We start from the raw sequence: 27,958 nt of genomic DNA, 5'->3' as shown, positions 1-27,958 counted from the left end.
GATGGATTGCACAGCATTCCTTTGAATAGATGTCTGCAACTATTCCTTAACCGAGCTCTGCCTCAGAAAAGAAGCAGGATATGTGCTCTTGATGAAGGACCACTTCTTCCCTACTTCTGGAATCAACTTGCAGACTGAGAGCAGGGGGCTCAGCAGTCTGATCCAGAATCATTGCCAGCGGTCACGCCACAGACCTCTTCTAATCAGTGGTCAAAGGCTGGTATTTTATACCATTTGACCCCTGATGTTATCTTCAATTTACACTAAGCCGATTATCAGACTAAACTAACATGGCCCAAAATGCGTCAGATGGGTGTGCTGCACAGAATGTGCTGCTATTATCTGCTTTGACCCTAAGACCCTATCAGTGCCCCATGGCTCGCATGTGTCGTTGTCGCAGGCTGCAGCCCTGGGCACACGTTACAATTTAACCCCTGTGTCACTGTTGTCGCGCATTCAGTAGACATCCTGCAGAGTGTTCATGAGTTGGATATTTGATAAGCTGATTGAACTTTTCTTGACAGATTGAGGCTGGCAGGCTCCCTGGCATTTGCAGGTCCCAGTTGGACTGCTGTGGAGGACTGAGTAATTTGGATTTTAGCAAGGTGGACGCCTCCGTTATCATGGCACCAGCGGCCTATATTGATGTAGCAGATTCCAGTTTTCTCATGGCTGCTCTCTGCATTGTTTTCGCCCCGCTTTTCTGGAATGTGGTTGCAAGATGGGAGCACAACACGCGAGTTCTTACCATGCTCTTTGGGTCTCCATACGCAGCGTGCTATTCTTTAGGAGCTGTTATTATCATGATTGGTTGTTTAAGAAGTTATTGCTTTTCTGAAGCCATGAAGACACAGCCAAAGTTGGAAGGCATGCTTTGCCAAGCAATCTATTATGCAGGCCTAGCTTTCATAGGACTGGGTGGCTTATTCGTTGTCAGCAGCTTTTTTGCGCTTGGATTCGTGGGCACGTATCTAGGGGACTACTTTGGTATTCTGATGGAGGAGAAGGTTACAAGATTTCCTTTTAATGTTATGAACAATCCAATGTACTGGGGGAGCACGATGATCTTCCTGGGATTGGCGATCATGAATGCAAGCCCAGCAGGCCTGGTCCTCACAGCGATAGTAGGAGTTTGTTACAAGATTGCACTAATGTACGAGGGGCCCTTCACCGAGGAAATCTATCAGCGCAGAGAGGAGTCTCGGAAGAATAAATAGAGGCAACTGCGGATATACAACAATCGCAGAGAGATTGCTGCATCATTTAAAGCTGCCTGGCAGGCAACACGGAAACAAGACAAGAAGCCCATTGGATAGCTGCAGAATCCCAGTGCGCGCCTATACTGTTTTTTTCAAATGTCAATCCTTACAGATCTGTTTGATTTCATGGAATTGTCTAATCAGTGAGCCATTAGAGACTGGCAAAGTAAGTGAATCTGGGGTACCCACCTTAGGTGCCTGAACCTTGCAGGCAGGCGATCATGGAAAGAGCACATTAAAGAACATAGGTTTTGCTACAAAAAATGTATTAAATTCAATGATGCGTCAGCTGGTTGCACATGTTGACAGGCATCCATCTTTGAAAACAATAAGCATAAACTGCAGGGGGCCAGCTGTGCACATTAACATAAACAAAAAACATGCCAGCTTACATATTCTGCCTGGATGATATCAGTATTATTTGTGTGAGCTTTAAGAACTTTACACTTTACATTGAAGATAAAGGAAAGCTGACAGCAAGCAAAGAATGAAAACAGACTAATGGATTTAGCACTGTCACTGTGTTTGCGACAATCACTTGATTATGGGTTAGGATAGAGCAATCTTGCCACATGTTACACATTAAAAGCATTGAGTACTAGTGTGAGAAGTCGACCTGGTATATGATGTCCACTAATTAAAGTGGGCACCTTGCACCAGTCCAAACAACCCTTATGGTGATTTAAGAGGTCAAAGATAACCTTAGAAAGCTATCCAAGTGGCAGCTGTGGAGAGCAGCCTTCAGGCTTAGTCTTGAATGAATGTTTAGCAGCTTGTGTTACCAGAATGCAATCTTATTGAATTGGTCAAATGAAAGGAGAACCACACAGTAGTTATAAAAATATGTATTGTATTATTAAAACACACCTTAAATACCTCTTAGTATCTGCTACACGCATATAAACACAAAGCACACATTACTGTAGCACAGAAATAATCCTAAGTAGCAGTAATACACAGTGGGCTCCAGGGGGAGACCAAACAATATACTAAAATAGTGGTATAAGAACCACGACTTTACCAAGACAGTGTCTAGAGGTTGTAGAATTGCTGGGACCCCAAGGAACCACCCAAGGTGAGTCAGTAGGGCGCCATGGAGGATGGGTGCAGTGTGAGAACACGATCGTGTGCTACGTACAATTCTATGGTGGAGTCCCGGTTACAGTTTTAAAGTTTAAGGACCCTGCCCAGTGGATTACGAAGAAACCCTTTAGAACATAGAAAGTTGGACAGCCACCCCACCCGTGGGTACCGAAGTACCAGAGTTACCTGTCCCGAGGAAGCTAAGTGCATAGGTGTCGAAGTGGCGTCAGAAACCGCTGTCGTTCTCAGTTGGAGTCTTCAAAGAAATGCCACTGCTGGAAAGAAAAAAAGTGCCTGGTGGAACCCACAGGTAGATTCTTGATGGAAGGAAACGGAAAGCAGAAGGGACAGGTCTGGGTCACTCAGGTGTGACCAGGGGCTCGGTAGACGAATCTCTACCGATGTTGGGTCCTTCAGTTGTGAAGATGGAGACCTTGACTCTACAGCTGCAGGGGCCAGGAGATGTGAAGGACGACCAGCAGCCGGATACGAGCTGTCCCACAAAGGATTTTAAGTGCTGAGGGGTCGGTATCTTGCAGGAGCACCAACAAGCCTTGGTCGCCGGCAACCCACGAAGAACGTCAAAGAAGGTTATTGTCTGGCCCAGGAAGGACCAGGGGACTTACCACAGCAAGGGGAGTCAGTGCAGGCCTGGAGCAACAAGGGGAGCCCAATAAAAGCAGTGTTGTCCCTCAAATGGACCCACAGGCTGAAGGCACAGGAGTGGCAAGGGGATCTCTACCAGTTTCACAAAGTAACAGCTTGCAGGGCACGGAGTGCGAGGAGGCCAAAGTTATTTGTACGAAATGTGCGCAGAGGTTGGGGCTATTGATAGCTCAATGCACTTAGTTGTGGAACGCCAACAAGCATATGCACTTGCAAAAGTACACGGTGCACAGGGGTTCGGGTTATGCAGTCCCCACGAGGGATACTGGCCTCAAACTTGATGAGAGGGCAGCTCGACCTCAAGGAACGTAGGAACACACCTCCTGTGTTGCTGGAGCTTTTGAAGTTCGCAGGAGCTCAGGATCAGCAGACCGGTCAGTTGCGTTACGGTGCCCTCGAATGCAGGGGAGTGACTCCTTCACCCCAAGGCAGATACTTCAGTTGTCCTTGATGCTCCACAGGTCCCGCACGGAGCCTGTATGGTGCATGGGCACAGACGATGCTTTGGATGGAGAGGGAGACGAAGTCGGGCCCAGTCGAAGTCCAGCGAAGTCCAAGGTGTCCAGACGGTCAAAAGTTAGTGGTTTCTTGTTCAGAATCTTGTCCACGTCGAATCTAGGGTTCTACAGCCAGCCAGGTAAGCTCTTTTGTACCCACGGGAGAGGGTTGGACAGATTCAGAGGACCCACCCAGGGGAGGGTCAGGACAGTGGGAAGGATACTCCCCTGTCCTTTTTCCAGTTTCGTGCCAGACCACGAGCCAATGGCTCCCAGGACTGGTATGAACTGGACTATGCACACAGACATCGAGTGTGCCCCAGATGCAGACTTTCAGGCACTTTGGAAGTGCACCCACTCAGCCGCAATACACTAAATCCTGTCTGGGAGATGGTCACACCTCCCTGTGACAGGATGCCTATTGTGCTGCCTTCCTCTGCTCGAGCTTGGCTGAGCAGTAGGAGGGCAGAAATGTGTCTCTGGTCGGCAGCAACCATTTTGTGCTGTCCGGGTCAAGAAGGCTGGTACCGGGAAGACCAGGGACCCCATGAAACTCGCTTCAGAATGGTGGAATCATACCTCCCACACCGGTTACCAGTGTGGACGTATGATTCCAAGGTGTTTGATACCAAACCCAACATGGTTTGTTGCAGCCGTTTTCGAGATAGCATTTGACACGAGCATATAATACACCTCTACCTATATGTCTGGCTGCGTCACCGACAACCTGGGAGAATGGTCTCCGAAGGCTGCAGGTGTGCTCTGCTCAAGCAGGGGCACCCTCTCACATAAAACCCAGCAGCCTGCTTGTACCTTAGGTTTAGGCTTTCCTGTTTTCAGTTTCTATTTTTGGTAAATTCTGGTGGGGCTTTTTCAGTGTTTTCAAGTGATTTCAATACCTTAAAAAACAATGGTTATCAGTGGTTACACATTTTAGCGCCATTAAAAACAAGAGAAACTGTGTTTTTCCGGTGTTTATGGAACTTTTTGCTTTTATTATTGCTTGCTTTCTGCACTGATAGTTCATGGTATATAGACAGTGTACGTACAGTTTATACGAGGTCCAAATACATTTTTACAATTCAAACTTATCGTAGTACACCATACAATACTTCTTCAGTGAGTCTTTGGCCATGCAAGCTCGCTCTTTCCTTCTCATCTAAACTTTTATCTGTGAAAAGGCCCTCTCAACATTGGCACTTGAGACAGGCAACGCCAAAATAGCCAGTTAACAATTTGCTAACTCTGGCCACTGGCATAGCTTTCCATGCCAATACTGATGCACCTGAAGATTGTGATTCTCTGTGACAGGTTCTGCAACATATGCGTTGAACTGGGCGCATATGTCCTCAGAGTTATTGAAGCGGTAAAAAATGAGGCAGCACTTTTGAAACACCGGAGAAAATTTCCCTTTACGGAAGGTATCTATAATTTGTGCAGAGTACCACAGTGAGGCTTCATTGACTTCAAATGTCATGGTTGTTGAAGGGCTATTTCTCATACATTGTAAAATAAAAGATCCTGAATTGCTCCTCAACATTTATATGCTTACCAAGCGGCAAGCACTCTAACATGGAACATGTTGCGGGGCCAAAGTCACTAAAAGTGTCACCCAGCTTACTCTCAAGGAGATGTTCCATATCCACACAAATTATGCTGAACACTTGGCAGACAAGGATATTTTCAGACTCTAGTTTTTTTTATTATGTCCACTACAGCAGTAAAGCTTTCCTGTAAAAATCTAAGAATGAAGTAGAGTGTACTTTTTTTCAAATCATTATCAATATGTGACCAAAGATCCTCACATTTCTTGCAGTTTGCATCATCACTCAGCAAAAGTTCTGTAAATGATTTCCACATGGATAATAAAGCATCCATGGCCTCTAGGACTGAGAACCACCAGCTAAGTGACACAGTTGGGATGACTCTTTCTTTGATGCCACACAAAGCACAAAATGAGAAATATTTGTGTTTTAGTTCCCACGCAAAACAAAACAGTGCACCAGAATGGACTAAAAAGTCAATAGAATGCTTCCTTATCTCTGAAGATTGTAAAGATGCTTTCAGATTGCCATCTAACAAGTGGCAAGGATCTTTTACAGGGAAGCACTTCAGCTCAGGTATCGATTTTGACAGGTCATCAAACAACTTTTTCATATACGTAGCTGAATCTCTGCAAATACAAACAATATTACTCCAAACTTTGTTGAACTTGGGAAGAACTTTTTGCAGCAGCATTCCAAGTCACACTGCATTCCATGTTTTTCAAAAGTCTGGTGTCATATTTTCGCCAGTATCCCAGATGCTTTGTGATTGCACTCTTTTCACATATACCTGTCACTATACCTTGCATTGAATCTTTAAAGCCTGGGGTGTTTGGCAATTCACTTACTATCAATATAGACTCACTAGAAAAGGGGTCTGATGTATCAAGGGTTTTTACGTATTCTCTGTGGGTAAATGTGATGGTACATATTGTGAAAGATTTTTATAAAACCTACATTTTTCCTATCAGTAAAAGACTCAAAAGTAGCCAAAAATCAAATTTGATTTAGATATTTCCTGATTCTCTACAGTTTATAAAATAAATAAACAACCCCTTAAAATATGCTTCCAACCCCTGTATCTTTAGATCAAAGACCACTCAACTGAAAAAAGGAAGAAGAAACAATATTCTTGTGACATCCCTAAACAACAAAACTCAAGCAGAATAATGTTAGCCCAGTCTTTCTTACTGATACCTTATATAACAAAGTTACATTGTATTGGCCCATTCAGGAAGAAATAAAATGACTCTCACTCTCTTTTTCCTTTATTTTAATGGCATTTAATTTGCGGTTGTGCAGTGTTTTTTTCAGTGTTGATATATTTACACTGGTGAGGGCTATTTCCCTTCCGGTGGGGTTTTATCAGTTATTAGAACATTGGAATGTTGGGAGCTCCATTGAAAACAATGGAGTGCTCCGGGCTTATAATGGCTGGTATAAGCCCGGAGCATCAACATTCCAATGTGTCTTTGTTCACAGCTCTGGCTGTGAACAAAGACTTCAGGGAGCCTGAGGGGATTTCAATCCCCTCGCGCTCCCTGAAGGCTTTGTTTTGTTAGAACATTCTGCCCTCTAGTGGCAGAATGTTCTAATAGCCTTATAGCCCTTCGTAGCAGGGCTATACCGGCTTTTAAAGTCCCTCTGCTTTGTTAAAGTCCCTCGCCTTCGGCTCGGGCCTTTAACGCTGCAGCGGGCCTTTAACAGCCGGTATAGCCCGCTACGGCGGGCTATAAGGCTATATCATTTTAAATAAGTACATCTGTTGGTAGCAAAACGTAAAATAGATAAACAAGTCCTGAGAAGCACAAAAGGTAGATGGGGGAAAAACAAGGGGGTAGAAATACGTATCAAGTCTTGGTAGTCCAGTCGTGGCATAGAGGACTTCCGTGGATAGCAAATGTTTGAGAAGGTAGGTTGAAACAGACCGGAGGCTCAAAGGGGATCAAGAAAGGGCGAATGTTCACTGAAGGGCACTGACCTGTGGCAAGGATCCGTAAGATGGTGGACCAGAACAAAAAACCCCCAAAAAGATGGTGGGAATGCCGGTAGAACAAAAAAGTTGAGTAAAAGACCAGCAATGAAAAACACCTACCCCGAAAGCGGAGCTGAATGGGGAAGGCGGGAGTCGGTTCAGGAGGGAGGAATTGGTAGACAGTCGCAGATCGCTCTCGGGGTCCTGCAAGTCCGGGGAGGTCGGCACGGGGATCAGGGCAGCCGTCCCGGACGAGGAAGGCAGTGGCTGAGCCCGGAGGGCGAGAACCTCGGGAAAATGGGAAAGCGGGCTCAATGGAGCAGTACATCAGCGTTGTGTAGAGGTCTCACGATTTTAGATCCCTGTGCAGCGGGAAGCCAAGAAACCGCGTCTCAGGTCCGGAGGAGTCAGGCGACAGCTGGAGGGCAGAGAGAACCTCCGCCATGTCCCCAGCAGCCTCCCGGGAAGAAAGACGATCCACTTTTCCCTAGTACCTCATCAGGGAGGCGGGGGGAAGAGAGCGACACCGCAGAGAGGTGAGGAGAGCGGAGTCCGAAGTCCGGCTGGGTATGTGACGGCTGAGGCACTGAAGCCGGAGCCAATCTCCCCTTTAGCCGATCTAGCAGCTCCACCGGGCATTGGCCAAGATCGCTCGGTCTCCGCGGTCAGGACTGTAGGATCTGCTTCACATGGGTACCCCCACGTTTTGCTGGTGTTTCACTGTTTTTCTACCTTAGTCTGGCTGTGGCCCTGCTAATCAGGACCCCAGCCTAGCTGCGTCCTGTCTAAAAAGGTTTCCATGTACATTAGGTACATTTCTAATTGGATTCTGGAGTGCCGTATAAGCCCCTAGTATATGGTATACTATGTACCCAGGGCATAGGTACCTCAGAGGCATACCAGGGGCTGAAGCATGTATTACGCCACCCCTGGGAATCAATCCAAAATGACACCACAGGTCTGCTACTGCAGCCTGGATAAGGTGGTGCTTGCACACCTTACAGTGGTATAGGCTACCTATATCCACTACATATACAGACACATATAAACCTATAAGTCACTCCTATGGCAGGCCTTGACAATCCTGAAGGCAGAGTGCTTGGTTTTGTGTGAGAGGGTGCCCAGAAATGAGCTGAGCCCCTCTGCAGCTTTCGGAAATACTTCCTTATGGCTGTTCTGTGATACAGCCATACCATATACTCTTAAGTGCATTATAACCTCGCGGTAAATGCTAACTTTGGAATGGCTGCATCAAAACATGTCGTGTTTGGTGTCAAACATCTTGGAATACTACCCCCCCCCCCCCCCCCTGCCAGTCCTGGCAGCGGGGGTAGCATTCCACCCTTCTAGAGGGAGAGACATGTTCACACCGGTTTACCCTGGTAAAGCTTTCCTGAGCCTTGGCATCACAAAATGGATGCCACTGCCACACACACGGGTCTGGCCTCCTGCTGCTGAGGGAAACTCCGGCAGGGGACGCCTGGACAATAGGTTTCCTTTCACAGGGAGGTGTAACCACCTCCCCAGACAGGCAGATGTGTATTGGGGCAGGGTGAGTGCATTCAGAGAAAGCCTTTGAGACACTGCCTGGGGCACACAAGGTGTCCCTGTGCATAGCCCAGTTCAAACCGGTTGCAGGGGCACTCAGCCCCTCCCCAAGTCCACCCATAGGTGGGGCCTTAGAGTTAGTCCATCCCCTAAACTTAGTATAAGTATAGGAACCCAGTCCCTAGGACTTCAGATTACCCTGGACGAAACTGTGCAATATATATCCTGGGCCTTCGACGTTCTACTTTGCCTAGAAGACTGAAGAAATCTCCCTTGGGGTCAAGGAGTGACTCCCCTGCTTGGCAGGCACCAAAGAAGCAACTGACCGGTCTGCATCGATGAAGCTCCCGCCGGACGCCGAAGTTTTTGCATCACCAGAAGTGGAATTCCAGACTTCCCCGAGGCTACCCTGAGTCCACAGCAAAGCTGAGGCCTGTGGCTTTCGTGGGTGACGTGGAACCGTGACCCCTGGACACCGTGATCTTTTGCAGCAACAGCATCTTCCTGGTCTTCCTCGAAGTTGTGCTTTGAGCTCCGAGTAGCCCCAGCCTTGAGCACCTCCTCCACCGAAGCTTGCTGGCCTCCACTCCACGAGCGACCTGTGGGCCAGTTTCAAGTGCGACTGCTCGAGGCTCCTTCGCGATCGCGAGCCCGTTGGCTAGTGGGTCCCCACGAAGGCAACTCCTCTTCTGATTGGGCTTCCCTGGTTGCTCCAGTTGTGCCCTGACTTACCCTCGCTGGGTGAGTCCCTCAGACCTTGCTGGTCTGATCCGCAGACCTTTCTCTGTTTCCAAGAGACTTGCCGTTACCAAGGCTTGTTGGGTCCAATCTGGCCGCCGACACCGCAGCACTCGACAGACTTCGTGGGACAGTTCGAATCCAGCTCCTGGTCTTCATAGGCACCTCCTGGACCTCGTGGCTGAAGAGTCAAGACACCCGTCAACTCACCTAAAGCACCCGACATCTGTGGGCATTGGTCCATCGTGCCCCTGGTCACTGGCAAGTGACCCAGACTCTGTCCCCTCTGCTTTCAGATTCCTTCCATCTTCGATCCAGGCTTGGATCCATCCGGACACTTCTCCTCTTCACGGCAGCAGCACTTCCTGAGCAGCTTCCATTGAAATCGACGACGCGACCCGACACCAAAAGGCACCTATGCACCCGGCTTCCCTGGATGAGGTAACTCGAGTACTCCGGTACTCACATGGGTGCTAGCCCTAGAACTGTCTAAGTCCAAAAGGGTTTGGTCCTGAGTCCATTCTAAGTGTCCTTAATCTTTACATTTCCAACCACGACATTGCCCAAAGAAGATAACGTGAACCCGCGGCTGTGTTGTCACACTGCACGCGGCCCCCGTGGGTCCCCTGTGTCACTATCTTGGTTGGTTCCTTGGGGTCCCAGCAATTCTATAGGCTCTAGGCCTTGTGTCTAGTTCAGTCGTGGTTCTTATACCACTTTTTTGGTATATGGTTTGGTACGCCCCTATGGCCCAAACATGTATTTGTGCTATTACAGTTGAATACTGACTTGTAACTTAAGTACTTCGAACTCTAGCCTCATAAAGAGACTAGAGGGGTGTGTTTTATCTTAAATACATATATTTTAAATATATACCTGGTGTGGTTGTCCTTTCATTTGATCATTCAAGAGATTATAGACTGGTAAAACAAGCAGCTTTACATTTCTTCAAGACTTAGCCTGAAGGCTGCTCTTCATAGCTACCACTAGGATAGCTTTCAACAAAGGTTGTCTTTAACCTATACCAATAAGGGGTTGCTTGGACTGATTCAGGGTGCCCACTAGAATTAGTGGACAGCATATATCAGGCCAACTTCTCACAAGGACATCAAACACGCCTTACTCCGAAGATCTCGAGCCGAAAAGCAGGAGATTGGAGCGACGAGGACAGTAGTCGAACATGACCCCAGGTGAGTGAAAAAGGGTCCCGGTCGGAGGTGGATAACAAGCGATTAGAAGCCAAAAATGCCATCCCTCTCCGGGAGCTCCCTGCCGGAGCTCTTCACCGGTGGCCATCTTGTCAGAAACATCCCTAGTATGTAACTGTGCCCAGATGCAGTAGGAGTGTTCATGGGACCAATTATGTCAATCCCAACCCTCTGAAAGGGAACTCCGGCCACAGGTAGTGGTATCAGGGGGGCCTTTGTGGTACCACCTGACTTACCACTGGCTTGAAAGGTGGTACAGAGCGACAAAACTCCTTGGTGTCCTCTGACATGTGAGGCCAGTGAAAGTGGGGGACAAGCCTGTCCCAAGTCTCACTTTGGCCTAGGTGTTCTGCCAGGGGAATGTCTTGTGCCAAGGTGAGTAGGAAGCCCCTAAACTTCAGAGGTATGACCAACCTCCTGGTGGTACCAGGCTTTAGGTTTCTACCCTCTGAGTAAAGGAGTCCCTCATCCCAATAGATCTAGTGGGATCCACTGACACTCCCAGCAGCCTCAGCAGCAGCTTGCTGTCTTAAGGGTTCAAGAGAGGGTCAGGTTTGTTGCTCCTGACTCAGCTCTGCCCTGGAAGAGCCCCCTGTCTCCAAGAACTCAACCTGATCAGGTTCCAGTTCATCTGAGACAGTTCCTTCACAGGGAGTGAGATCATCTCCCTCAAGAGACTGATCTTCTTTCTGAGCCTGGGGGAAGACACAGCCTTATCCCCCCCGCTACTTCTCTTGGAAGGCACCTGGTCCATTTTTTCAGAATCCAGGGCCTGTTTTAGACGTCAGCTTGGCCTGTGACCTGGTCACAGCAAACACATCTGCAGAGATGCCCAGTATTGCTGCATGAGTCCTAAGTTCCACTTCAGCCCAGGCTGAAGTCTCCAAATCATTGCCCAACAAGCATTCTACTGGGAGGTCTGAGCTAACCACAACTCTCTTTGAGCCAGTTACCCCTCCCCAGCTGAAATTAACAACTGCCAAGGAATGATCAGTCCTGACATTGTTAGCATTAGTCACTTAGAACATCTCTCCATGTATGATCTGGTCAGAACTCACAAGATATTTTGTCACCATAGTGACACTTGCACCTGCGTCCCTGTATGCCATGGCCTCCTTACCAGTAATCAAAGGCTGCTGTTTGTATTTACCCAGGTTGCTGGGACTGAGATATAAGGTGGCAATATCCATGCCACCATCACAGACAAGCACAGCCTGAGCTGGAGTTCTGACTAAGCTAGAACCCATCTCAAAGCCCAAGGTTAACCCTACTAATCACCTGTTCCCTGTACCATCACTTGAAACTTTACTAGGGGGAGCAGTTGCCTTAGGTGCAGTGGTGATTGGAGTTGAATCCTTTGCCTTTGGACAATTGGCATCTTTTGTCCAATGGGTTTTTTCTTTACATAATTAACACCAAGGTTTCTTTTTGCCTTTTCCCTTGTTGGATTGTGCCCCCCCCCCCCAGATGCAGGTTTTTGGGGTTCTGATGAAGACTTGTCATCTTTACCCTTGTTCCCACCCTTATCTGAAGTTTTAGTATCTTGCTTCTTTTTGGTCACCACCATTGTTCTGGTTTTTCTGCTTCACCCTGGTTCTGACCCACTTATCAGCATTATTTCCCAATTCTTGGAGTGAAGTCAGATCAGAGTCAACCAGGTATTGATGCAACAACTGATTTTGGCAATTATTAAGGATCTGCTCCCTCTTAATCAGATTGTACAATCCCTTGAAATCATTCACTTTGCTGACAAGCAAACAGCCTTCTAGAACCTTTATGGCACTATCCACAAAGTCTACCCAGTCTTGATTCTGGGCTCTTCAGGACTGAAAAATTGTCAGCATCCTCTTGTCCAACAGTGAGGAGCTTATCTCTACCTTTGTCATCAAAGGAGAGCCACAAGATAGCTGCCCACTGCTCTTGAGGGACCCTCTGAACTTTACTGGCCCTTTCTAAAGCAGTTATCCATTAATGGATGTCATCCCCAACATGGTAGGGAGAGACAATCTTGCTCAGGTCCCTTTTGTCAAAAGAATGTTCTTTAGCTCTAGGGACACTGTTGCTGCCACCATGGTACTCTAGTCCCAACGTTTTTAATATATTTTTATTGGGTTCTTGGCAATCCATTAGAGCAAATAATACAGTTTATCAAACATAGACAATATGCTGGATCAAAACATAGTACATCAACAAAAAAGAAAGAGAGAGAGACCCCCACAAACCATATATAAAAAGAGTTCAGCAATTTAAATTATAGTAACGAATATCGAGATATATCTACCACATTCAAAAGATAACTTTAGTCAAAATAAGATTCCCAAATTTTAGTGAATTTACGCAGTGCCCCGATCCTTTGTGCGAATGTAAATTCGGATTTCCTGACTTTCTTAATTTTTTTATACCATTCATCCACAGTTGGCACAGTTTCTGTCTTCCAATATTGAAGAATCAGTGATCTGGCCACTGCTACCAAAATATACAAAAGTTTCGCCATAGAATCAGGCAAATGTAACTCAAGGTCCAATCCGAATATAATTAAATTTTCATATCTAGTGATCGTAAAATGTAAATGAAGAGAAAGCAAAGAGAACATTCCTTTCCAAAATGACTTAACTTTAGGGCAAAAGCCATTATATGAGACCAGTTAGCCAGGTCGGTTTGTGTGCATCTGAAACAAATAGGCGACGAAGTGCTATACATTTTAGCCAAGATTGCAGGAGTGTAATATAAAAGCCACTTACTAAAGAAAAGCATTCGTCGCCAATTGGCACCTCTCAAAACCGTAAAATTAAATTTATTTAAGGTTTTCCAAAAGTTATCTGTTATTTTAATGTTTTCCTGCTTCTGCCATTTTTTTATTGCTTTGGCACTTATATCCTCCTCCCTACTTTGTGCTAAACTTTTCCTCCATTTTCCAGGATTTTTAAAAAGTGGGGACCAAAAAAGGTCATTTGTTAAATGTGACAGTTGACTATTTTTTGCTAAATCGAATTGAGCCAAATATTTATACAATAAAACATATGAACCCATAAGAAGAAAGTTTCCACGAATTAAGGTGGACATCTCATCAATAGTCAACCATACTCCATCTTTCACAAAGCTCGACAAAGTTGTAAACCCAGATCTGGCCCAATTATGTATGATTTCTAACCCGATATTAATCCCGAATCCCAGAACAGCGTCCCTCAGTGGAGTTACTAAGCTCAAAAGAGGAAGAGAGTACCTTTTTAGCATGACTTCACGTTTTTAAAAAAACCAGCTCAGAACCTTATATCTGACTAGTTTGGGTGATTTAAATATCGAAAGAGGAGAAGGAATTTTGGTCTCTTTACAAATTAAGTCGAAAAAAAAGTTTATAAATAAAGCAACTCTAGGTATTGAGTGTTTAAATCTTGAGAGATACTGTGCAAAATAAGCGTAGTAGTAGTCTTTCAAATTTGGCAGACCAAGACCTCCTTGTTCTTTATCTGCATATAAGGCGTTAATAGCTATTCGAGGTTTTTTTCAAGCCCAGACAAAAGCTGAAAATAAAGATTCAACTTTTGAAAAAAAAGAGCCTGGGAGAGAACAAGAGATAGTAGAAAACAAAAAGTTAAATAAGGGAAGTACTGACATTTTAATTAATGCCACCCGGCCCAGAATGGATAAAGGCAATAGATTCCAACGTGAAAACATATCACGAACTTTTTGAATCAACGGCTCGAAATTCAATGTGTACAAATCCCGTACTAGAGGTGTGAAAAGGACACCCAAATACTTTTTGGGTCTATTATTAACACAGCTCTGAATATCTGGGTGCAATTTAGGATTATTCCTACCACAGATTAAAATTTCAGTTTTCTTCTTATTGATTCGATACCCCCCCAATGCTTCAAATTCTGTAAAGACCGAAAAAACCAGTGTTTGCGTATATATCTCAGGTTTCAGCAGCAACATAATATCGTCTGCGTATAGTTTAATTTTGTCCATACAAGCAACAGGCGGAAGAATATCCTTACTTTTTCTAATTGCTACTGCTAGAGGCTCAATAAAGAAAGCAAAGAGAGCAGGAGATAGTGGACATCCTTGCCTCGTCCCTCTTTGCACTGAAATCGAGCCTACTATGAATGAATTAACAAGGATATGAGCTTTTGCCCCCTGATATAAATTCCTAATTAGGGTAATGATTTGAGAAGGAATACCAAAGTGCTGTAATATAAAAAAAAGTGTATCCCAAACCACCAAATCAAAAGCCTTTTCTGCATCTAAAAGGAGAACTAAGGCCGGAACCCTATGTGTTTCAAAATAGTCTAATGCCTCAATTAGATAATGTGTGTTAGTAATTAATTGACGGCCAGCAATAAAGCCATTCTGGTCTGCGTGAATCAATTGCGAAGAAACGTGGTTAAAACGAATAGAAAGTAATTTTGTAATAATTTTATAATCTGAGTTCAGTAATGTTATAGGCCGGTAAGAGTTGGGATCTAGGGCTTGTTTCCCTTTTTTCAAGAAACTGACCACCGTTCCATCGTAAAAGGACGCGGGAATTGGGCCACCCTCCAGCATAGAATTGACTAGTGAAAGAAGAAACGCAGAAAAAGAACTAAAGAACGTAACAAAAAATTCAGCGGGAAGTCCATCTGGACCACAGGCCTTACCATAAGGAAGGCTTTTAACAACAGACTCTAAGTCATCAGATGAAAATGATGACGCCATTGCTTCTTGGTCCAGTTGAGAAAGAGTAGGAAGACCATATTTATCTAATAAATCGTTTAATCTCCCCTGATCCGTAGTGTGATATGAGGTATAGATGTTCTCATAATGGGACAGCATAATTGTTCCAATCTCTCCCTGATCTGAGGTATCCACGCCACTAATTGGAGATTTAAGAGATTGAATCACATTAGCTGCAGCACGTTCTTTAACCTGCCATGCCAGGAATTTGCCCGTAAAATTACTATGCTCGTAAATTTTTTGGGCTTGTCTGCAAAAGATTTCCTCACTTCTAGTGTAGTAATGTGCATTCAACTCCCGTTTTGCGGCATTCAATTGATTTTGTATCTTAAGAGAGGGATTGTGATACATTTGATTTACTAAGACCTGTATGTTTTGCTGCAATTGATTCTTTGTATCCCTATAAATGGCTGATTCCTTTGCATCCCTTCCTATAACTACCCCCCGAATAAATGCCTTCAGTGAGTCCCATACAACATGTATGGGGGCTGTTCCCATATTTCGTTCAATATACTCCCCAATCTACTTTTTAAGAAAAGATACCCATATTTCATCAGAGAGATAAGACTTGTTAAAAACCCATCGTTTCTGAGTATTCGTGCTTTCTTCCAACACAAACTCAGCCACTAACATCGCATGGTCGGAGAAGCCATTATGTAACATCCGATAATGCTGAATTTTAAATTTTGAGGAAACCAGAAAAAAATCGATACGAGAAAATGACTTATGCCTTCCCGACCAGCAAGTATATTCTCTTTTATAAGGATTTAAAGAGCGCCATGGATCAACAAAATCGAAAATCCTTACGTTATTCATAATTATCTGAAATGATTTAGGTTTCAACTGCTTTTTCCCGCCAGTGGTGGAATCCAAGTTTGGTTTTATAAGACTATTAAAGTCCCCTTCGATCACAATATCCCCCCCAACCATCAGTAAGGACTGAAACATTTCGTCATATATTGCAGGGCAATCATTCAAGGGGGCATAAAAGCTTACGAAGGTAATATGCAGTGGTCTATTCTTTAATTTACACGTGGCCCAGCACCACCTACCCTGGGTATCTGCATCAGATTGAATCAACTCCGCCTCTAATCTCCTACTAAGAAAGAGTGCGACTCCTCTCGCTGACTCAGAGAAAAAGGAAAAGCCCCGATAAAAGGCCCACCCCTTAAACATGGAAAAATGATCTGATTTTGAGATAGGAATATGAGTTTCTTGCAAAAATATAACTGCTGGATTTTCAGACAGAATCCATGTCTCTATTGCCCGCATCTTCTTTTTATTATTTAGACCGTTCACATTAAAAGAAATAATTTTCAACTTTATTTTAGTCATAATTAGGGCCCAAACTTAGAACCCATAACACACATTTGTCCCTTTTATCTAATATAGCTTTAAACAATCAATACCGTGATCAGTATTCACCAGAAAATCCAGCACAAAGACCACGTTTATCTCCAGCATTTGACCAAGCAGCAAAAATAAAAGCAACACATTTTTTTTTTGCCAAGAACTTCATTTTTAACTTTTTTACCCCACCCGCCCCCTCTACAGCCTGTGGCACCCTCCTAACACTACCTACTTCTTCCCACACATACCACAGGAACCTACCCCTTAACATTGAGGTGTCCTGAATTCACACCCCTTAACCCCAAGACCGTGACACCCCCCCCCCCCCCCCCCCCCCTCCAAACACTTAAGGATTCGCAGACCTGGAAAAATGGAAATAATGGAAAAAAAAGAATTAACACGTAATCTAGGTTGTCACACAAAACATTCAAATACAAATCATACGACCAGACTAGCCATTTTGAATTCCCTGGAGCAACGCCTCTGCTTCCTCCACATCTGATAGCATATAAAATTTTCCTTTAATGAGAACTCTGAGTTTGGATTGTTGTACAATCATTGCTTGGGCCCCCTTAGCTTTGAATAGATGTAAAATTTTGACGAACTCCTTCCTGCGTCTCGCTGCTACTGCGGACATGTCGGAAAAAATTCGGCATTTCGTTGTATCAGTCACAGGGAACTGCCTTTGTTGAATTGCCTTGGAAAGAATTCGCTCCTTAACCCTAATATCGGCAAAATTCAAAAGAATAGTTCGCGGGAGAGTTGAATTCGGGAATGGGTGAACAGGTACCCGGTGAGCTCTAGTGATGGTGAGATCATCTTTATGCTCCGGTATCACCACCTGATGAAGAAACGTGGTCACCCAAACGAGCATTTCTGTCCCCTCAATTCCTTCGGGGACCCCCACTATGCGTAGATTGGACCTTCTATTATAATTCTCCAACTCGTCCAATTTGATTTCAAAAGCCTTTGTTGTTTTGAAGACATCTTTGGGCTCTTGTTTTACCACAATAATTTGGTCCTCTAAGGAAGAGATCCTCTCCTCCGCCTCAAGTAAACGAGCTGGAAAAGAGGAAACTAGTTCCTCGATTTTATCCATCTTGTCCAGTCTCTGATGAATCGCAGAAAGTTCGGCATTTTGCTACCTTTTAATATCTCTCACCTCATCCAGAATTAGATTCAACATGTCCTTCACGGACATCTTCATTTCACCCTCCGTCTCTGTATCCATCTCTAACAGGGGGCCCAGGGGGTCTGTCACCATCCTGTCACATCCCCTATCAGGGACTTCAAAAGGCTGTGTTACTGTGCTCCCTACATCTTCTTTTCTAACATCCGCAGCATCGATTATTATCTTTTTTTCCCCTAAATCCGATGTAGGAAGACCAATAGAAGGAGGGCTTGAAGAGGTGTTTGCCACAGGACACGGCCTATTTGTGCCAGCCTGCGGAATCAGGCCTAACTCCAGATTTGGAGACCCCATGGAGGTCGCATTATTAGTTGAGGGGAGAAGTGATTTTTTAGTGAACAGAGGAAATTGTTTAGACGGAGGACACAATAAGGGAGGTTGAGTAGAATCAAGAGTCTTAGAGTGATCCCCAGAATGCAAAACATTAATCTCATCCCCCATATTCAGCTGGACTAAGTTTTCTACTAATGTATCCTCAGCCTCTGAGCTCTCTGGTGAACGTTCCAAATCACCTTCCTTAGAGACAGCACCGTCTATTAACCTGGCTGTTGCCGCTGCCTCTTTTGCCTGCTGTCGGCGCTGCTTAGCTTTAACACGAGCATTTAAAAGTTTTCCCATAATGCGTGCGTCAATAGTTGTTCCTCTCACTCGCCTAAATAGCGATTTTCCCCCTTCGATGCTTTTAGAAAAAAGTGGCTGTGCACAACAATGAACAAATGTGGATTAGTTGCTCAGTCGACTTTGAAACAGCCAAAGCTCAATCAGCACCGTTCAACCCACCTCACGGGAACAGTACCGTTTTCACATCCAGAGCAGGCAACCGCCTCCTCCCCTGCTCACCCACTTGAAACCTGCCGCCTCGATGCACATTGTCCGAGGAAACCATCCGCCAACAGAGGCAGAGCAAAGTAACAATCGGGCTCCAGCTCGCCAACAAGAAGAAAAAAAAAAAAAAGGAGAACAGCATCGGGCGTCGTCTCCCTCAATATGTCAAATGCCTGTAGCACCACAGCCCCAGGAGCAACGCGCGGACAAAGACACCAGACCGGCACTAACTCAGCGTAGTTAGAATTTGTAGTGTCTTCATATTCCTCCGTCTGGCGGTCAGCAGACTCGGCTCCAGCTCCAGCTCAGTCCCTGAGCCTGCGAGCGGGTGAGTTATATTGACATTGACACTCCGAGTACGATTTTTTCCCTTTCCTTTTATTATTATTATTATTATTATTATATGTTCTTATATAGCGCTCAACTACCCTTGGGCATCTTGGCGCTTGCCTTGGGAACCCGTCCTGGTTTTTCCCTGTGAGATAACCCGTACTGGGCATCCCCAAGGTGAAAGCCAGGCATCCCGCCGCGGGGGGCCGTTGTGGAGATTAAGCAAGCTATTGCCCAGAGTTGCAGCGTGGGACCCATGATTAGAATAGGCACTGAGGCGAGAATATCCAGTCCGCGGAATTTATAGCCCGAGACCCTGCCGCGACGGGAATCGAACCCTGGTCCCGGACCAGTGCTCTGCATCGAGGTCTGCCGCTCTAACCATTGAGCCACACTTCTCCACTTTTATCTCTCCCTTCTGTCCTGCACACTTAACCAATGCCTGCCACAGCCTGCCTCAGAGCCAACCACTTGCAAGCAGAGTCCCGGACAAAATCGCCGAGAGAGTCAGTCACATCTATTTCGCAGAGAAAAAAAAAACAATTTCAACAGTGCCTCCCTCGACGTGCTGAACGCTGAAAGTCAAACTGAAGAGTTCAAACCTGCATCCTCTCACCACTTCGTCCGCTGTCTGCCGCACCTCCTCAATGCATCCCCGTAATGAAAACAGTGAAAATATAGCGATATCCACTTGGGGAAATGACTCCGGCTTCCGAAACCCACAAGCAGGCAGAAACGAAGATCAGAGCCGCACATCCATAACCAGCGCTACAGCACGAAATGGCAGACGCCTCGCAGCCTCCATCGTTGACCTCGAGAAGGGGAGGGGCAGCAACACGGCCCTCAGGTGCTACGTGGAGGCGTGGAACTCCACCGTAGCGGCACCAGTAGCATGTTTGTTCAATGATGGGGCACCTTCTTAGGGACTCTTTCTCAAGGACTAATTGCACATGCCTAAGCCTATCTTTCTCAAGTTCAAGAAATTGGTATTCCCTATCAAAAGAGTGGCCTCTCTTGCTAGATACAGAGGTCCCTACAGACTGTCCTGAGTGATTTGACTCCGCAGAGGTGGAGCTAGATCTCCTTGGTGAACTCTGCACTCTTCCAGGAGGGGTGAAGCGGGGGCCATCTTGGCCTTCTCCATCATCCCCCTGAAGATCTGAATTGTCCAGGTGGGAACCATCTTGTTCATCCTGGCCAGGGTTTGAGTCTAGGTCATAAAAGATGTCACCCTGTCCCACCCACTTTCTTCTGTTCATCTGACCCAGGGGTCTTCCTAAGGTCATCAAGAAGTAAGGTCTCTATGAGACGTTGAGTGTTGGCACTTCTCCCTGTCTCCAGCTTTCTGGAGACAATTAAAGCTCACTGTAACTAGAGGGCAGAGAGCCACTGTCATCTCCTTTAGAAGTCATACTAAGTGTAGTGAGGTGTTGCACCTACCTAACCTAGTGGGAACTAAACTCTGAGGTTGGAGAAAGGGTGTGATAAACTCTTGACTTACCCAACCCTAAGTTCATTAGAACTTACTTATTCTAAGCTAGTATTATATGTACCGAGTACTTAGTGGTTTTCAGTTAATCAATACAAAGATTCATCTGGTAAAGCAATGCAAGCTTGAATCCCAACCGCTGCACACCAATGTGAGAAGTTGGCCTGGTATATGATGTCCACTAATTAAAGTGGGCACCTTGTACCAGTCCAAACAACCCTTATGGTGATTTAAGAGGTCAAAGATAACATTAGAGAGCTATCCAAGTAGCAGCTGTGGAGAGCAGCCTTCAGGCTTAGTCTTGAAGGAATGTTAAGCAGCTTGTTTTACCAGAATATAATCTTATTGTATTGGTCAAATGAAAGGAGAACCACACAGCAGTTATAAAAATATGTATTTATTATTATAACACACCTAAATACCTCACAGGATCTGCTACACGCAGATAAACACAAAGCACACAATACTGTAGCACAGAAACAATTGTAAGTAGCACTAATACACAGTGAGCTCCAGGGGGAGACCAAACCATATACTAAGATAGTGGTATAAGAACCACGACTTGAGTCAAGACAGTGTCTAGAGGTAGTAGAATCGCTGGGAAGTGTAAGGACCCTTCCCAGTGGATTACAAACAACATCTTTAGAACATAGATGGTTGGAGAGCCACCCCACCCGTGGATACCAAAGTACCAGAGTTACCTATCCCAGGGAAGCCGGGTGTATAGGGTCGAAGTGGCGTTGGAAACCGCCGTTCTCAATGGTAGTCTTCAAAGAAATGCCACTGCTGGAAAGAAGGTAAGTATCTGATGGAACCCACATGTGGATTCTTGATGGAAGGAACCTGAAAGCAGAGGGGACAGAGTTTGGGTCACTAAGGAGTGACCAGGGGCTTGGTAGACGAATGCCCACCGATGTCGGGTGCTTCAGGTGTGAAGATGGAGACCTTGACTCTACAGCTGAAGGGACCAGGAGACATCGAGGATGACAAGGAGCCGGATACGAGCTGTCCCACGAAGGATGTCGAGTACTGAGGGGGTCGTTGTCCGACGGGAGCACCAACAAGCCTTGGCAGCGGCAACCCATGAAGGTCAAAGAAGGTTACGGTCTGGCCGAGCAAGCACCAGGGGACTCACCACAGCAAGGGAAGTCTGGGCAGGCATGGAGCAACAATGGGAACACAAGAAAAGCAGTGTTGTCCCTCAAATGGACCCACAGGCCGAAGGCACAGGAGTCGCGAGGTAACCTCTCGTAACAGCTTGCAGGGCACAGAGTGCGAGGAGGCCAAAGTTCTTTGTACGAAATGTGCACAGAGGTTGGGGCTATCGATAGCCCAATGCACTTAGCTGGGGAACGCCAACAAGCATATGCAGTTGCAAAAGTACGCAGTGCACAGGGGTTTGGATTCTGCAGCCCCCACGAGGGATACTGGCCTCGAATTTGGTAAGAGGCCAGCATGGCCTCAAGGAACATAGGAACCCACCTCTTGTGTTGCTGGAGCCTTCGGAGTCCGCAGGAGCTCAGGCTCAGCAGACCGGTCAGTTGCGTTACGGTGCCTGCGAATGCAGGGAGTGACTCATTCACCCCAAGGGAGATACTTCAGTTGTCCTTGATGCTCCACAGGTCTTGCACGGAGCCTGTATGGTGCATGGGCATAGTTGATGCTTTGAATGGAGAGGGAGACAAAGTCAGGCTCAGTCGAAGTCCAGCGAAGTCCAGGGTGTCCAGACAGTTGAAGGACAGTGGTTTCTTGTTCAGAATCTTGTTCATGTCGAATCTAGGGTCCTACAGCCAGGTAAGCCATTTTATGCCCAGGGGAGAGGGTTGGACAGAATCAGGTGACCCTACCCGGGGAGGGTCAGGACAGTGGGGAGGATACTCCCCTGTCCTTTGTCCAGTTTCGCACCAGAGCAGGAGCCAGCGGCTCCCAGGACTGGTTTGAATTTGACTATGCACAGGGACACCATTGTGTGCCCCAGATGCCGACTTTCAGGCACTTTGGAAGTGCACCCACCTAGCCCCAAAACACTAAATCCGGTCTGGGAGGTGGTCACACCTCCCTGTGGCAGGATGCCTATGGTACTGCCTTCCTCTGCTCGAGCTTGGCTCAGCAGCAGGAGGGCAGAAATGTGTCTCTGGTAGGCAGCAACCATTTTGTGCTGTCAGGATCAAGAAAGCTGGTACCGGGAAGACCAGGGACCCCACAAAGCTTGCTTCAGAAGGGTGGAATCATACCTCCCACACCGGTTACCGGTGTGGGGGTATGATTCCAAGGTGTTTGATACCAAACACAACATGGTTTGTGGCAGCCGTTTTTGAGATAACATTTTATGCGAGCATATAATGCACCACTACCTATTTGTCTGGCTGCGTCACCGAAAACACAGGAGAATGGTCTGCGAAGGCTGCAGGGGTGCTCTGCTCATGCAGGGCACCCTCTCATGTAAACTCCCGCACCCTGCCTTCAGGATGTTTAAGGCCTGCTAGAGGGGCGACCTATAGGTTTTAAGTGTAGTGACCTATACATATAGTAAACCTATATCTAAAGTAAGTGGTGCATGCACCATCTTACTGTAGTTCCATTTTGCATGGCCTCTTCTGGGTGGAATAACACATGCTTCAGCCCATGGGAGGCTTCTTAGGTACCTATGCCCTGGGTACATGTGTACCATATACTAGGGACTGACAAGGGTACCCCTGTATCCAATCTGGAGTGTACCTAAGTACATGTCAAAACATTTTAGCAGATAGACTGGGGTCCTGAAGAAGCAGATCCTGCTTTCCTACAACTAGTATAGAATTTCTCTGAAGAATCCTAATACCTTTGAATGAATAATCATATACAAATATTGCGCCTAAACGTATTTGAATAAAAGAAAAGAAAAGGCATTTGAATAAAACGCTACATACAATATTATTGTATTTGAAAGCATTTCAAAAATATATGATTTAGCATATAAAAGAATGCATTAAAACACTTTAAGCATATATGTGTGTGTTTTAGCAAACCAGGCTCTATATTTGGTTTCTAATTAATACAGCTAGGTGGAAAACCTAAATATATAAAAAGGAATCCAAACCGTCCTTTGTATTAAGCTTTTTTATGTTGTTTTGGAAATACTGAAACCGTTAATTTTCTTCTGTCATGACTGGAAAATAATTGGCCATGTTGATTACTTGTTCCCAAGCTGTTATGATGTCTTGTAACCATTGTATCCGGACCTTTTTGACGCAGTACTCTGTGCGTTTGAAAACAAATATTTAACCGAAAAGCAGCTTTTATCCTTAATTTGACAGCAACTGCTGGTGAAGGAGATGTACATAGGCACTGTGACAGATCCTGAACATCCAGAGATCCCATGGATGGTGACATTGCTTGTGCCTCCATTCATGTTAGGTGTTTCTAGCATCAGAGTTGTTGATGATGACCTGAACACATAGACTTGCCCATTGTATTTGAGCATACTTCTACTTCTGGTACAATAACTTGTGTGGTATCCCCTAGGAGAGTAACCAGATTTGGGGATAAATATGGCAAACTTATAATTTGGCTTTCTAATAGGGAGGCAGAAACTAGAATGTGCTAGGTAGAAACGTGATAAGTATCCATGATGGTTTTGGATGCATTTAAAACTGTGGCATAGGAGATTGCAGATGTATTTGCAGAATATTACTAGTCTCCATGTAAGGAATGCCCTGTGCTGGTATCAGTGTTATTGTTCCCTATGATGCAGGACCTCCATACCAAAACTTTCCGTCACATGACAGGAATGTATTAGACAATACTCTTTCAAAAGAATAAAACCCCTGTGCAATCTCTGAGATTCAGACAGGCAAAATGCTTATCATAAATAGTTTTGCCACGGAGTTCTTGAAAGGATTTTGCTCCCTAATCTCACCCTTACTGTTCCCTATGATGGAGAAGGCTCAGGGGTGTGAGGCATTGACCACTAATTTATTAATTTATTTCTTTACAGTACTTGTAAAGCGCAACAGTTTTCCCAGAGGGATATCACGGTGCCAATTATAGCTCCCTGCTTTGTGAAAACATTAGTTACAGATGACCCCAAGCCTTAAATCCTGAACAATGTTTTTAGCTTCTTGCTAAACACCAAATGGTCTTTGGTGAGGCGTAGGTGTAATGGTAGTTTATTGCATTGTATGGCTGCCTGGTATGAAAAGGAGCGACCTCCTGCTCTAACTTTCTTTATTCGCCTAGTTTTAGCAAGTGCAAGATTACCAGATCCCAGTTCTCGCAAAGCCGAGTAGAATTCAACTTTATCCTGCAGAATTTTGGGGTTAGTCTTGTATAATGCTCTATGCGCAATGCACAGTAACTTAAACTTGGCTCTTTGGCGCATTGGCAACCAATTTAACGCCTCCATACATTCTGACGCCGAGCTAAACTTTTTCTTCTTGTAGACTAGCTTAGCTGCTGCATTTTGAGTAACCTGCAGACGTGAGAACAAGTAATCTGCCATGCCAGTGTATAAAGCATTACCATAGTCGTGCCTACTTGTTATCAAGGCCTTAACTATGGTTTTCCTCCAATTGTTCGGGATCCACGTAAAAAGTCTCCTTAATAGTTTTAGCATGGCAAAGCAGTTGCCGCACATTGCCTTTGCTCTATCTTGCATGGATAATGCACTATCTAGCAAGACGCCTAGAATTTTTGCAACCCGTTTGGGTTCTGGCGCAGTGCCTAACAGAGGCCACCAGGATGAATCCCAAATTAAATATTCTCCCCCAAAGAGTAATATCACGGACTTATCTACATTTAACTTCAGAAAGGCACTGTCATTCAATTTGCGGTTTCTGATAGACAATTAATCAGATTGTCTCTGGTGTGCTCATTACTTTCTGCCATTGCTATTAACAGCTGTCTATCATATGCATAAGAACAGATGTTAAATCCCCATTTTTCCCCAATCCTGGCTGATGGAGTGGCATATACATTAAAAAGGGTTGAGCTCAACGATGATCCTTGCGGGATTCCACAACTTATTGTTTTTGGACTAGGTGTAAAAGAACCCAGTTGTACTTTCTGAGTTCTATTTCTTATATAGGAGCTAAACCATTGAAGGGTTTTAGAATGAAGTCCTTTTTCGTTTAGTTTTTTCATCAAGAGACTATGTGATACAGTATCAAATGCTGCAGACAGGTCTAAAAGGATCAGGGCAACAGCTTTGCCCTGGTCCATCAATAGTCTGATATTAACAAATACCGCTAAAAGTGTAGCCTCTGTACTGTTCTTTGCCCTGAAGCCTGTCTGTGAGGTATCTAAAAGATCATTGGTCTCTAGATAACCAATACGTTGTTTATTAATCAATTTCTCCAGAACCTTGGACATGTGAGTTGAGAAATTGGTTGGTAATTTGAAAGTATGGAGACATCTATGCCTGCTTGTTTCCATACATCCAGAAATCTTGCTTCCACTAATGATTAATTAAAGATCTACGTTCAATAAGGGCACAGTGCCATTGTTAGCCGAGAGTTGATAAAATGTGGACACGGATCCAGCAAAGAAACTGGTTTTACCTCTTTCATCACATTTGCGACTCACAGTAATAGGTTCAAAATGTCCTAAATGAGAGGTTGCATCAGGGTGAGATTCCAAGGATTCCCAGTTTATCTCCTCCAGTGCTGGTTGAGTTTTAAATGTTGAGTAAATCTTTGAGACTTTATCGTAAAAACTTTTACTGACTTTCTCACAGTTAGCTTCCGAAGGAGTTAGTGATTAAGGACGGCCTACTGGATTAGAGAGTTCAATCACTATTCTGAACAACTCTTTAGATGAACTATTATTTTCTTCGATTCTTTTTACAAAGTACATTTTCGTTGTATGTTTGAGGGCTTTGTGGTACTTATTTAGCTCCTCTTTATAGGTTAGCCTATGTTAGAAGCTGACCTGGTATATGATGTCCACTAATGCAAGTGGACACCTTGCACCAGTCCAGACAATCCTTATGGTGATTTAAGAGGTCTTAGACATCCTTAGAAAGCTCTCCAAGTGGTAGCTGTGGAGAGCAGCCTTCAGGCTTAATCCAGAAAGAGTGTAAAGCAGCTTGTTTTACTAGAATGCAATCTTATTGTATAGATTAAGTGAAAAAGAAGAACATCAAGGTTTTTATAAAGATATGTATTTATTATGTAATACTCTCTAATACGTTTAGATATCTCCTACATGGAGGTAAACACAATGCACAAAATACTTTGCATAGAAATACAGTAAATAGCACTAAATACACGGTAGACCCCAGGGGGGGACCAAACCATATACTAAGAAAGTGGTATAAGAACCACGACTCGAGTCAAGACAATGTCGAGAGGAAGTAGAAGTGCTGGGGACCCAAGGAACCACCCAAGGTAAGTGACTAGGAACCCCACGAAGAGCATGTGCAGTGTGGAAACATGACGGCGTGCTCCGTACAAGTCTATGTGTAAGTCTCAGTTGGATTTTTCAAGATTAAGGACCCTTTCCCAGTGGACCCTGAGGAAACCCCATGGAAGTCAGAAGGTTGGAGAGCCACCCTACCTGTGGCTACCCTAGTACCCACGTTACCTGCACCCGGGAAGCCGGGTGCATACGTGTGAAGTGGTGTCTGGAACCACCGTCGAACCCAGAGGAGGACTTCAGGAACGTGATGCTGCTGGACAAGGAGAAAGTGTCCGGTGGAATCCGAAGGTGGATTGTAGATGAGCGGTACCTGCAAGCAGAGGGGACCGAGCCTATGTCATTCAGGAGTGACCAGGAGACTTGGAAGACGAATGCCCTCCGATGTCAGGTGTTGCAGGAGAGTTGACAATGACCTTGACTCTGCAGCTGTGAGGACTAGTCAACGCTGTGGAAGACCAGGAGCCATGCACGAGCTGTCCCACAAAGGATTCTTTCAAAAAAAGAGAGGAACCCTTGGACACCCAAAGGACTAGGGTTAAAACAAGAAGTAAAAATTACGTCCTCTGGGATTATTTTTAGTTCACACTTTGTCTCATACAACCAAACCTGACTGCATACACACACTAACCACTCATAAAGGTCACCGCTGAACTGGTGGCTACAATGTATTGGCACAAACACTTATTATTCATGAAGTAATGATTGTAATTGATTAAAACCCTTTATTATTTTATAGAAAGTTTAAAAAAGGAATTGCTTTCAAGTTAAAACCATTTCTATCCATAAAGTCATTATGAAATTTCTGTTACAATGTTAAAAACAATAAATCACATTCACAGTATTCAAAAATCATAACACAAGAGTTAAAACAGACAGTAATCTTTGTCTTAAATCGCCATAATCCACAGTTTAACTTAAACACATACACCCTGATGCCTTGTAGACCATCAATATCTAGGGCGATGTTCGTATAGATGAATTTGTGGCAACAGAAAAAGGCGTCAACGCGTTTCGAAGGCTTTATCTCATTCCACCTTCTTTATCAAGACCGTAATATTATGTACTCCCGTCCATTAAAAGTTTATAAGCAGATGAAAGGTGTATCGCTCTGTTATGTAACTAATCTTAATCACTGGGCTCTCCCATTC

General features: G+C 45.0%; 2 protein-coding genes across 2 annotated transcripts in view; both read left to right on the top strand.

The window, feature by feature from the left end:
• Nucleotides 1–27,958, top strand: part of LOC146821044 (zinc finger protein 777-like) — a 305,507-nt gene that overhangs the window by 90,162 nt on the left and 187,387 nt on the right. The window lies entirely within an intron of this gene.
• LOC146821045 (phosphatidylethanolamine N-methyltransferase-like) lies at nt 319–1,463 on the top strand. The gene has a single exon (XM_085611979.1). The coding sequence runs from the start codon at nt 624–626 to the stop codon at nt 1,215–1,217; it is 594 nt and encodes a 197-aa protein (XP_085468105.1). The 5' UTR covers nt 319–623; the 3' UTR covers nt 1,218–1,463.

The sequence above is a fragment of the Triturus cristatus genome, chromosome 6 (genome assembly GCF_964204655.1).
Source record: "Triturus cristatus chromosome 6, aTriCri1.1, whole genome shotgun sequence".
Taxonomy (NCBI): Eukaryota; Metazoa; Chordata; class Amphibia; order Caudata; family Salamandridae; genus Triturus; species Triturus cristatus.
The sequence above is the reverse complement of the archived record's forward strand: the minus strand, read 5'-3'. Positions and strand labels throughout refer to the sequence as shown.